This window comes from Scyliorhinus canicula, chromosome 29 (genome assembly GCF_902713615.1).
Source record: "Scyliorhinus canicula chromosome 29, sScyCan1.1, whole genome shotgun sequence".
NCBI lineage: Eukaryota > Metazoa > Chordata > Chondrichthyes > Carcharhiniformes > Scyliorhinidae > Scyliorhinus > Scyliorhinus canicula.
In genome coordinates, this window is record NC_052174.1 from 7,351,310 (window position 1) to 7,364,362 (window position 13,053).

General features: G+C 44.7%; 1 protein-coding gene across 1 annotated transcript in view; it reads right to left on the reverse strand.

Annotated features, from left to right (window-relative positions):
- The window catches only part of LOC119958292 (polyunsaturated fatty acid 5-lipoxygenase-like), an 81,334-nt gene that overhangs the window by 25,773 nt on the left and 42,508 nt on the right, over window positions 1–13,053 (reverse strand). Inside the window, exons 5-8 of the mRNA XM_038786725.1 lie at window positions 12,254–12,360; window positions 6,231–6,400; window positions 3,803–3,946; window positions 2,343–2,546 (exon numbers count right to left, since the gene is read on the reverse strand). Coding sequence (XP_038642653.1) covers window positions 2,343–2,546; window positions 3,803–3,946; window positions 6,231–6,400; window positions 12,254–12,360 — 625 coding nt within the window. The remainder of the gene's footprint in view (window positions 1–2,342; window positions 2,547–3,802; window positions 3,947–6,230; window positions 6,401–12,253; window positions 12,361–13,053) is intronic.

Sequence of the window (13,053 nt, forward strand, 5' to 3'; positions counted from 1 at the left end):
TTTTCTCTTCACATATCTATAGAAGCTTTTGCAGTTAGTTTTTATGTTTCCTGCAATCTTACTCTCTTATTCTATTTTCCCCTTCCGGATTAAACCCTTTGTCGTCCTCTGTTGAATTTAAAATTTCTCCCAGTCTTCAGGTTTTCTTCTTTTCCTGGCCAATTTATGTACCTCCTCTTTGCGTTAACACTATCCCTGATTTCCCTTGTTAGCCATGGTTCAGCCACCTTCCCCGTCTTACTCTTGTGCCAGACAGGGATAAATTGTTAAAGTTCATCCATGTGTTCTTTAAATGTCTGCCATTGCCTATCCACCATCAAACCCTTAAGTATCCTTTGCCAGCTATTCCTAGCCAATGCACATCTCATACCATCAAAGTTAACTTTCTTTCAGCTCAAGACCCTAGTCTCAGACGTAACTGTGTTACTCTCCATCTTAATGAAGAATTCTACCATATTATGGTCACTTTTCCCTAAAGGATCTCGCACCACAATGTTGCTATTAATCCTCTCTCCTTGCACAACACCCAGTCTAGGATGGCCTGCTCTATAGTTGGTTCCTCAACACATTGGTCGAGGTAACCATTGATTATACATTCCAGGAAGTCCTCCTCCAGCGCCTTGCTACATTTTGATTAGCCCAGTCAATATGCAGATTGAAGTCACCCATAATAACTGCTGTACCCTTACAGCACACATCTCTAATTTCCTGTCTGATGCCAATCCCAACCTCACAATCACTGTTTGGAGGTCTGTACACAATTCCTACTTACGCTTTTGCTCCTTGGTGTTCCGCAGCTCCACCCATAGATTCCACATCGTCCAGGCTAATGTCCTTCCTTACTATTGCGTTAATCTCCTCTTTAACCAGCATCGCTACCTTAACACCCTTTTCTTTCCTTCTATCTTTCCTGAATATTGAATACAACTGGATGTTGAGTTCCCATCCTTGGTAACCCTGGAGCCAGGTCTCCGTGATCCCGATTACATCATATCGTTCATGATTGTCAGCGCAGTTAATTCATCAACCTTATTACAAATGCTCCTCACATTGAGACACAGAGCCTTCAGGCCTGTTTTTTTGACATTTATTGTCCTTTTAAAATTATTATGTAATATGGCCCTTTTTGATATTTATCTCTGGTTTCGCTGCCTCCCACTTTTTCCTTTACTGCCTTTTGTTTCTGTCCCCACCTTACTTCCCACCGACTTCCTACATCGGTTGCCATCCTCCTGCCAAATTAATTTAAACCCTCCCCAACAGCATTAGCAAAAACTCCCCTGGGGCATTGCAGGTTAGGTGGATGGGAATATGCCCATGTGAAATGCGCTTTTGGAGGGTTGTTAGTCTATTGCATTCGCTGCTCCCAGTGTGGTCTCCTCTATATCGGAGAGACCAAACGCAGACTGGGTGATTGCTTTGTTGAGCACCTTCGGTCTGTGCACTAACAGGACCCTGACCTTCCTGTTGCTTGCCATTTTAACACAGGACCCTGCTCCCAGGCCCCCATGTCTGTCTTGACCTGCTGCAATGTTCCAGTGAAGCTCAATGCAAACTGGAGGAACAACATCTCATCTTCCGGTCAGGCATGCTACAGCCTTCCGGTATCAACATCGAATTCAATAACTTCAGATGATCAGCTCTACCCCCACCTCGACCACCTTTCCTTCCCCCCCCCCCTCCCCAACACCTACATCTGTCACAGTTTTCCCTCTGATGTTAGTTTCTCTGCAGTTTGGCCTTTTACACCTTTTGTCCTCTCTGGGGACTGCCATTAGCACTCTTTCCCCTTGCTTTCTGTGGCTATTAGCACCCAGTTTCCCTTGGATTCAGTGGCTATGACTCATCTTCCATTCTCTCACTCCATAGTAGAAATATTTCCCACTTTCTCTGTCTTTTAGTTTTGACAAAGGGTCATCGGGACTCGGAACGTTAGCTCTTTTCTCTCCCTACAGATGCTGCCGAACCTGCTGAGATTTTCCAGCATTTTCTCTTTGGTGTGTGCAAACTTAATGGGCCAAATGGCCTTCTCCTGCACTGTAGGGATTCTATGGATCTTCTGTGTTCCAGACCTTTGACACATGCTGCTTGATGAGGTTAGGGGGTTGGAAGCTGAAACCATTTATCACCTTCAGCAATCAAAGAAGGGACGATTTTAACCCTGCCTCCCACGGGGCTCTGCCAAGAGGCGGTGATTTTAACCTGCTCTTCTCAGCTGTCAGGAAGGGTCCCCTGCCGGAAAAACGGCGAGATCCTTCACAAATTGGGAACCGTCCACCTCCGCCAGCAGCTGCAATTGCCCGAGATAAAGTGGGAGTTATATTCTGCCTTCTGTCTCGTACCTTGTAAATGGGATGCACAGCTGGCAGATTTCTTAAGGTGGCCATGCCGAATGTCTCGCCGATCAGGTGGGTCCTCAGGAGATGGGAGACCAGCTCCAAGTGCTGGAAATCTGAACTCCGCACCCACATCTTAGCCAGGAGCCAATCCAGTTCAGCGTCTGAGGGAAGGAAAATTGGATTGTCTCCTCCTGGAGTTTGCTTCAGCTGTGAGGAACAGGAAGGATTAATATAGCGTATAATGAAAACCTATTGGCCATACAACAGTTACCCACATTCATGTGGTCCCCTTAATATGGGAACATTTCCCAAGGCAGAAGCAATTCTCAATCAAAATGGGACGCGACACACAAAGATTTATTCGGACAGGTGACCACAAGCTTATTCAAAGAGGTAGGTTTCAAGGATGTCTGAAAGAAGCAGTGGTGCAGAGTTGGAGGTCCAGAGCTTCGAATATAAGAAACAGAGGGTAGTGCCTCAGTGGTGGTGTGATTAAAATTGAGGGGAGCTGAATTCAGAATTGGAGGATTGTAGAGATCTTGAAGATGTAATGCTGGAGGAGTTTACAATGATAGGAGGGTGAGGTCCTGGAGGGACTGAAATAAGGATGTGAATTTTAAGAATGATTGCATTTCCAGACTAGTCAGAGGGCGCAATGGGTGTTGGGGAAATGGGACTTGGTATAACATTAGGATACAGGTGACCTGCAATGTGTAAGCAAACAGATGAATAATATGAAATAAAAGTTTTTTAAAATTCTTTCATATGATGAGAACGTCACTAGTTAGGCCATCCCTAACTGCTATTGAGAGGATGGTGGAGAGCCACCTTCTTGAGCCGCTGCTGCCCATATGGTGTAGGTGCATCCACAGTGCAGTTAGGAAGTTCCAGGACCCAGCGACAGTGAAGGAATGGCAATGTGTTTCCAAGTCAGAATGGTTTGTGACAGGAACTTGCAGCTGATGGTATTTTCTTGCAGCAACCCTTGTTTCTCTAGGTGTTAGAGGCCATGGGTTTGGAAGGTGTTGTCGAAGGAGGCTTGGTGGGGTGCTTCAGTGCATCTTGTCGGATGAAGAAAGATTGTCCTAAGGCGCGATTCTTATCATGAGTCTGAATTGTACGAAACTGGTATTCTGAACACTGATAGGACAGTCTTTATTGCTGAATGCTTGATTTCATTTTTGCAGAGGTTAATCTTCATTCATTCTCCGAGGAATTAAACAAATCAATTTGCCCTGATACATGTTTGCCTATAAATAGAAAGTAAACCTGGGGATATACAAAAGGGCAGAACTGGAGGAGCGCAGAAAAGATAGACGTAGGAACAGAAGCAGGCCATTTGACCCATCGAGTCTGCTCCACCACTGAGATATTGGAGAATGAAAGGGCAAGAGGAAGTTAGAGAGATAGGGAGGGTGGGGACGTTGTCATAGACTAGGACATTCTCAGTCTACAGTCCCTACCTGGATAGCAATGGGCATCAACTGGTGCTGTTCGTTCAGGTGGAGCAGACAGATGGGCGCTGCCAGGTACTGCTGGACACCATCAATTACATTGGCAGGAAGCCCATCCAACATCTCGTAGCTCACAATGAAGATACGTCCGTTCTGTAATAAACACAAAGAGAAGGAAGTTACAGAAATAATTCAACAGCCAGCCACTGTTCCATTACAGTCACTCTGCAGAAGATCAAGATTCCAGTGCTCTCCTGGCCAACCTCGTATCTTCCATGTTGTGTATTCATCTTTGTTCCTGGTGAACACGGTCACTTTAAGAGTGCGGTCTTGTGACGTATTGATGTTGTCATCAGTCGTTTGGTGGGAAAATGGGCAGTCTATCCTAACAGCCTCTGTGAAAACACCTTTCCAATAAAGCTTGTGTTTGTTTGTACCTCCGTGGTCTGCAAGCCTATCCGTTAAAAATACCATTTTCCAAGGTAATCCAAAACCAAAATTACCCCAGGTCATAATCTTTCCTCATCTGAAATACTGTTGAATGATCACTGTCCCAGAATGCATTGGCTCACTTCATTACAATATAATGTTGTTGGATTAATAACAAATGTGAGGTACCCTTGTATCCCATCTCCCCTTTACCCAGGCCCTTGTTATAAAGAACAACACAGGAATAGCCCTTCGGCCCTCCAAGCCGGAGTGTCCTATCTAGACCAACCGCCTGTATCCTTCTATATCCCGTCTGTTCGTGTGCCTATCCAGATAAGTCTTAAAGGTCGCTAACGCACCTGCCTCAACCACCTCACTTGGCAGTGCATTCCAGGCCACCACCACCCTCTGTGTAAAAAAACCTGCCCCGCATATCTCCACTGAACCTATCCACTGTCACCTTGAATCTGTGCCCCCTTATAATTGTAATTTGCGCCCTGGGAAAAAGCCTCCAATTGTTTACCCTATCTATACTCCAAATAATTTTGTAAACTTCTATCAGGTCGCCCCTCAGCCTCGTCTCTCCAGGGAGAACAATCCCAGTTTATTCAATCTCTCCTCATAGCTAATACCCTCCATACCAGGCAACAACATGGTAAACCTTTTCTGTACTCTCTCCAAAGCCTCCACGTCCTTCTGGTAGTGCGGTGACCAGAAGTGGAGGCAGTTTTCCAAATGTGGCCTAACCAACGTTCTATATAACTGTAACATAATTTTTGAGCTTTTATACTCGATACCCCGTCCTATGAAGACAAGCATGCCATATGCTTTCTTTACCGCCATTTCCACCTGTGCTGCTACTTTTAAGGATCTATGGACCTGCACACTCAGATCTCTCTGTGTCTCTATGCTCGTGATGGTTCTGCCATTTATTTTATAGCTCCCACCTGAATTGGATCTACCAAAATGCATCACCTGTCCAGGTTAAACTCCATCTGCCATTTCTCTGCCCAATTTTGCAGCTTATCAATATCCTGTTGTATTCACAGTGAAGATATGTCTCAGATTAACACCATTGGCTCGTGTAATGTCACGTGTTGTGCGATGATGTAATCGGAACATTTCACGGGCTTTTGTGGAGTTCATCATTGCACCCTGTTTGAGCAGCATCTTGTAAATAAACCGCTTGCAATATGTTTGCGAGCTCAACTTGTGATTCTTTATCTTTGCGGTGACAATAAAGAATGTAACAGTCCTCCGCAAACCTGCTGCACTATTTGCCTCTGGGTATCCATTCATACTTTTATTTGATTGCCCATCACTAAATTGCTGTCACATGTAGAGCAGACCAGGTAAGGATGGCAGATTTCCTTCCCTAAAGGAACACTAGTGACCTAGATGGGTTTTTACCACAATCGACAATGGGTTTCATGGTCATCATCAGAGTTTTAGTTCCAGATTATTATTCGATTCAAATTTGATCATCTGCCGTGGTGGGATTCGAACCTGGGTCCTCAGAGCATTACCCTGGGTCCCTGGAATGCTAATCCAGTAACAATACCACTATGACACTGCCTCCCCACTGAGTTCAAATTCGCTTGTCTATGAAATGTTGATCAAGTTGCAATTCAGTGTTGTTTTGCCTTTAATTTGGTTAATTGCAAACAGACAATGGGAAATGATGAGGAGTCCAGATCATCTCAGCTTCAATAGGTCCAGCCAAGAGAATGACTGGCTCCAATTTTTCAAATTCTTTTTCTACCCTGACGGTGCTCAGTATCACTCGGGTCTCTGCCCCATATTGCACTACAAATTGCCTATTGTCTACTGACTGGTGTGGGATTTAGAAGACGTTTTCTGAGCATTAACATCAGTCACAGGATACAAAATTCTTCCAGCGATTGCAGGGAAGGAACCAAATTCCTACTTGCTCCTTGGGAAGTACCCAGGATTGTCCACGTCTCAGTTTAACATCTTAACCAGTTGAAACATTAAATCAAAGCTGTACCTCAATTTCCTGTTCCAGTGTGGAGTTTACGAGAGATTTCATGACCATGGCATTTGTTACAGGGAAATTCACTGGGATTTTCTCACATTTCTGTATCAGGACTGGGTTGAAGCCGTTCAGGAACTGGTATCCAAATATCCAGTCCTGCTTCCAGTTGTCCTTGACAAATGCTGAGAGAGGGGAAAAAAATGGAAAGATTAGCATTCTGGAAACATATAGATCCTGTTAACATTGACTTAACGCCAACTTGGAGAAGCTTAAAAGAGCTCTGCATTCCTGGGAAACTGTACAACTAAATGTTAGCATGTACACCATAGAACATAGAACATTACAGCGCAGTACAGGCCCTTCGGCCCTCGATGTTGCGCCGTCCTGTGAAACCATCTGAAGCCTATCTGACCTACACTATTCCATTTTCATCCATATGTCTATCCAGTGACCACTTAAATGCCCTTAAAGTTGGCGAGTCTACTACTGTTGCAGGCAGGGCGTTGCACACCCCTACTACTCTCTGAGTAAAGAAACTGCCTCTGACATCTGTCCTATATCTATCACCCCTCAATTTAAAGCTATGTCCCCTCGTGTTGGTCATCACCATCCGAGGAAAGAGACTCTCACTGTCCACCCTATCTAACCCTCTGACTATCTTATATGTCTCTATTAAGTCACCTCTCAGCCTTCTCCTCTCTAATGAAAACAACCTCAAGTCCCTGAGCCTTTCCTCGTAAGACCTTCCCTCCATACCAGGCAACATCCGAGTAAATCTCCTCTGAACCCTTTCCAAAGCTTCCACATCCTTCCGATAATGTGGTGACCAGAACTGCACGCAGTACTCCAGGAGTGGCCGCACCAGAGTTATGTACAGCTGCAGCATGACCTTGTGGCTCCGAAACTCAATCTTCCTACTGATAAAGGCTTAAGGTTGCAGGGAAGGTGGATATAGTGGCTAAGAAGGCGTATGGTATATTTGCCTTTATTAGCCGAGGCAGAGTTTAAGAGCGGGGAGGTTATACTGGAACTGTACAAAACGCTGGTTAGGCCACAGCGAGAGTATTGTGAGCAGTTCTGGAATCCACATTATAGGAGGGATGTGATAGCACTGGAAAGGGAGCAGTGGAGATTTACCAGGATGTTGCCTGGGCTGGAGAGTTTTAGCTATGAAGAAAGATTGGATAGACTGGGGTTGTTTTCCTTGGAGCAGGGGAGACTGAGGGGGGAACGTGATGGAGATGTATAAAATTATGAGGGACCTAGATGAGTAGACAGGAAGAAACTTTTCCCCTTGGTGGAGGGATCAATGACCAGGGGCCGCAGATTTAAGGTGAGGGGCAGGAGGTTTAGAGGGGATGTGAGGAAAATGTTTTCCCCCCAGAGGGTGGTGGAGGCAGAGACCCTCAGAACTTTTCAGAACTATTTAGCACTTGCGATCCGAGGACACACAAGGTTATGGACCAAGTGCTGGAAAATGGGAATATAATAGGTCGGTGGTTGTTTTTGATCGGCGCAGACAAGTTTAGATCTTTCTGTGGATAGCCTAGAAATTTCTGGGAAAAACAGTTCAGTTAAAGATTTGACTGGGGCCAGACCAGACAATCAGCAATGGGCCAAAGGGCCTTTTCTGTGCTGTAGACGTCTATGGCTCTACGACTCTATGACTTCCGACCTCCTCTGGTCCACACTAACTCAACGACAAAGTATTGAACACTTTGCAGTTTAGCACATGGAACAGACTTCAGTGATACTGAGGATAAGGGATCAACCCAACTCTGATCAGAGAATGTCTTTCTAGCTTCAAGTTCTATCTTCCAAGCCCTCTAAAACATTATTGAAAACCATGCCCCTTTATTCATCATTTTGCCTACAATACATGACATAGTCAAGACCTCATGATGTATTGATTGCCAAATCGTTTGAAAATAAAATTCCATTGATATAATACTGTGATGAATGTATTTGTTGCAGTAAAGGGTTAAACGCCTGCACTAGCGGCTGTCGTGCTTTTTTAAAATCCTGGTGTTAAAGGCAGCCAGGCTTTTTGGAAACAGAAGTGCAATTAAAAGTAAGATCATAATTTATTCCAGCCAAGGACATTGTTTGCTGAAGTAGAGTTAATGGAATTTTGTTTCTATACATAGATACATAGAAGATAGGAGCAGGTGGTGGCATTTTGGCCCTTCGAGCCTGCTCTGCCACTCATCACCATCATGGCTTTATTTTTAATAAATTTAGAGTACCCAATTCATTTTTTTTCCAATTAAGAGGCAATTTAGCATGGCCAATCCACCTACCCTGCACATAGAACATAGAACATAGAACGATACAGCGCAGTACAGGCCCTTCGGCCCTCGATGTTGCACCGACATGGAAAAAAAAACTAAAGGCCATCTAACCTACACTATGCCCTTATCATCCATATGCTTATCCAATAAACTTTTAAATGCCCTCAATGTTGGCGAGTTGTGGGGGTGAAACCCACGCAGACACGGGGAGAATGGGCAAACTCCACACGGACAGTAACCCAGAGCCGGGATTGAACCTGGGAACTTGGCGCCGTGAGGCAGCAATGCTAACCACTACGCCACCATGCCGCCCTTATCATGATCGCGGCTGAGCATCCTATTCAATAGCCTAATCCTGCTTTCTCCCCATAGCCTTTGATCCCATTCTCCCTAAGTGCTATATCAAGCCGCCTCTTGAATATATTCAAAGTTTTAGCATCAACTACTTCCTGTGGTTGTGAATTCCACAGGCTCACGACTATTTGTGTGAAGAAATGTCTCCTTATCTTTGTCCGAAATAGTTCACCCAGAATCCGCAGGCTGTGACCCCTGGTTCTGGACACGCCCGTCATTGGTAACATCTTCCCTGCATCTACCCTGTGTAGTCCTGTTAGAACTTTAGAAGTCTCTATGAGATCCCCCCTCATTCTTCTGAACTCCACGAGAACAATCCCAACCTAGTCAATCTCTCCTCATATGACAGTCCCGCCATCCCAGGAATCAGTCTGGTAAACCTTCGCTGCACTCCCTCTAGAGCAAGAACATCCTTCCTCAGAGAAGGAGACCAAAACATAGAACACAGAACATTCCGGCACAGTACAGGCCCTTCGGCCCACGATGTTGCACCGTCCTGTGAAACCCTTCTAAAGTCCCTCTACACTATTCCCTTATCGTCCATATGCCTATCCAATGACCATTTGAATGCGTTTAGTGTTGGCAACTCCACTACTGTTGCAGGCAGGGCATTCCATGCCCTTACTACTCTCTGAGTAAAGAACCTACCTCTGACATCTGTCCTATATCTATCTCCCCTCAATTTAAAGCTATGTCCCCTCGTGCTGGACATCACCATCCAAGGAAAAAGGCTCTCAATGTCCACCCTATCTAATCCTCTGATCATCTTGTATGCCTCAATTAAGTCCCCTCTTAACCTTCCTCTCTCTAACGAAAACAGCCTCAAGTCCTTCAGCATTTCCTCATATGATCTTCCCGCCATACCAGGCAACGTTCTTGTAAATCTCCTCTGTACCCTTTCCAATGCTTCCACATCCTTCCTATAATGTGGCAACCAGAACTGCACACAATACTCCAAATGCGGCCACACCAGAGTTTTGTACAACTGCAACATGACCTCATGGCTCTGAAACTCAATTCCTCTACCAATAAAAGCTAACACACCGTACGCACACAATACTCCAGATGTGGCCTCACCAAGGCCCTGTACAATTGTAGCAACACATCCCTGCTTCTATACTCGAAACCTCTTGCAATGAAGGCCAACATACCATTAGTCTTCTTTACCGCCTGCTGCACCTGCATGCTTACCTTCAGCGAATGGTGCACAAGGACACCCAGGTCCCGCTGCACACTCTCCCCTCCCAATTTACAACCATTCAGGTAGTAATCTGCCTTCCTGTTTTTGCTTCCAAAATGAATAACCTCACACTTATCCAAATTATACTGCATCTGTCCAGATCTTGCTGTAGGATCCCTGCATCCTCGTCACAATTCACCCTCCGAACTAATTTGGTATCATCTGCAAACTTTGAGATGTTACATTTTATTCCCTCATCCAAAATGAATTTTAAAATAAGATAGTGGGTTAAAAATCTGCCTGTGTACTGGACGGACAGGAGTAATGTCTTAGGATGGCAGTTTAGACAATAGTTTGAGACAGGCAATAATCTGTAGTTGGTTCCTGAAGGATCTCTCTTTCTCAAAGTGGTTTATCCAAGACATCTCTGGACAGCAAGTATTCCTGAGTCTGCTAACTGTATTTAAAAGTGGATTTTGACCTCAGATGGGTTTTGTTTGAGTGGAGATAAAAATAGAAGTTAGGGTTGTTTCCTTAGCTATTGAGCATTGTTTAACTAGTAATTAAAAGCTATTTGTCTTCTTAAAGGATTTTTACAATTAATGGACAATTTAGCGGAGCCAATCCACCTACCCTTTGGGTTGTGGGGGTGAGACCCAAGCAGACACGGGGAGAATGTGCAACCTCCGCACGGCCTGGATCGAACCCGGGACCTTGGCGCCGCGAAGCAGCAGTGTTAACCATTGTGCCACTGTACCGCCTTGCTATTTGTATTTATGATGTTAAAGTTAGTAATACTGTGTTAATAATAAAGTTTGTTTTAATAGACTATCCCAATTTGTGCCTGGAATCACTCCTGGAGTGAAATATCCTTTCCTAACAGTCTTACAAATTAAATAAAATATTGGGATTTCTGTCTGATATCCTAGCAACTGTTGAGGCCTGGTCTGGGATTGGAATAACACCATCTTAGAATGTTTCACTGCATTTTACAGCCATGGGGTTTATGTAAAAAACATCGTAATGCAAGAAATATACCAACAGCAAGCAGCCAAAAACAACATGATAATGAGCAAAGCATCTGTCTTGTTGATGTCTGTGGTAGTATGACTAGGGAGATTACGGTACCCTAGAACCAAGCTGCCATTGGTGCAGAAGACTCGTTGCCCATTGGCCCAGGCAAGTCATGTGCCTCTCTGCCAATTGGCTGAGGCTAGTCATGTGACTCTCCACCGATTGGCTGAGAGGTAGATAGCTCTGCCTACGAGGCGGGGTATAAGAACCCGTACCGGCTGGCAGTCGGCCTTTCTCTGTACGTCTACTGCCAGGCACATATCTAGTGTATTAAAGCCTGTCGTTTGGAACTACCTCTCGCCTCGTGTCCGATTGATGGTGCATCAATGTCCTTCAGGGGAAGTGGGCGTCACTGGGCGATGCCAGAATTCATTACCCGTCCCTAATTGCTCTTCAGCAGAGTGCGTTTGCTCGGCCACTTCAGAGGGGCAGTTAAGATTCAACCACATTGATGTGGGATCTGGAGTCACATATGGGCCAGACCGCATGAGGAAGGCAGATTTCCATCTCGCAAGGACATTAATGAACCAGATGGGTTTTTAGGACAATCAATGACATTCTCATGGCAGCCATTTCTGAGACCAAATTTTAATACCAGCTTTTTATTAATCACATTTCAATTCCACTGGCTGCTGTGGTGGGATTTGAACTTACAACTCCAGAGAATTAGCTTGGACCTCTGGATTACTAGCCCAGTGACATTACCACCATACCACCATCCTACTGCTTGAGGGTTAAATATTGTCCCACCCACCCATCGTTTCAGGTGAATGAACAATCTGCTGAAACGTCAACGTTTTGCTCTCCACAGAGAATGCAAGACCTGCGGAACATTTAGGTTTTTTTTTCTAACACAACCCCTAGGTTGACATCCTGCCAAATACATGGCAAGAAACTGGAGCAATCTGATCATCGTCACATGAATGTTTGTGGAAGTTTTCTGTGCTCAGTTTATAAGGGCTACATTGGAGTAAGAGCTTTGGAATAGCTCAAGGTCGGCAAAGGCACTATATCAATGCAAGGTCTTTCTTGCAAGTTGGTCTTTCTGCTGTAATATACATTGTGCTGTTGATATTTAAGTGGTGCAGTGTTTGATTATAAATTCAGTCGTCCCTCTCCTAATTGCTGCCCTTTACCTGCAATGGAGCTGTCGACATTACAAAAGATTTTTTCAAAGTCATCAGTGCTGGTCCAGGATTGTTCAAACTTCTGTAAGAATTGCTTCACCCCCAGTTTCGCAAAACTAGAGAGATAAAATACAAGGGGGTCCGTTACACTGTGACCTCTCTCACTCTCTCCACGCTCAGTGAATCCTCTGATTCTTAATGCTTTTTCAGTCATTTGGAATTTTACTCTGTTACAACATCAATACACCTCAGGAAGGGTATAAGGAGGTATTTGAAAGAATGCTGAGAATGTTTACCAGGATGACACCAGAGACAAAGGACTTCAGTCCTCCTTGTTATGAGGAGCGTTTGGCAAGGTTTGGGCGGCATAGTGGTTAGCACTGCTGCCTCACGACGCTGAGGACCCGGCTTTGATCACGGGCCCAGGTCACTGTCTGTCTGGAGTTTACACATTCTCCCCGTGTTTGCGTGGGCCTCACCCCCACAACCCAAAGATTGGGCATGCTAAAATGCCCCTTAATTGGAATAAAATAATTGGGTACTCTAAATTTAAAAAAATAATTAAAGATTAAGGCAGAACTTTATCTGCCTGAAAAGGTGTCAGTCGCTGATTGGTTAAGAATGACTGTTCTTTAAAGAGCTAATACAATCACAACTAGGAGAACTCCCTTTTACTGCCTCAATACGGCCTGATGGGATTTATCCTAGGATTCTCTGGGAAGCCAGGGAAGAGATTGCTGAGCCTTTGGCTTTGATTTTTATGTCATCATTGGCTACAGGAATAGTGCCAGAGGACTGGAGGATAGCAA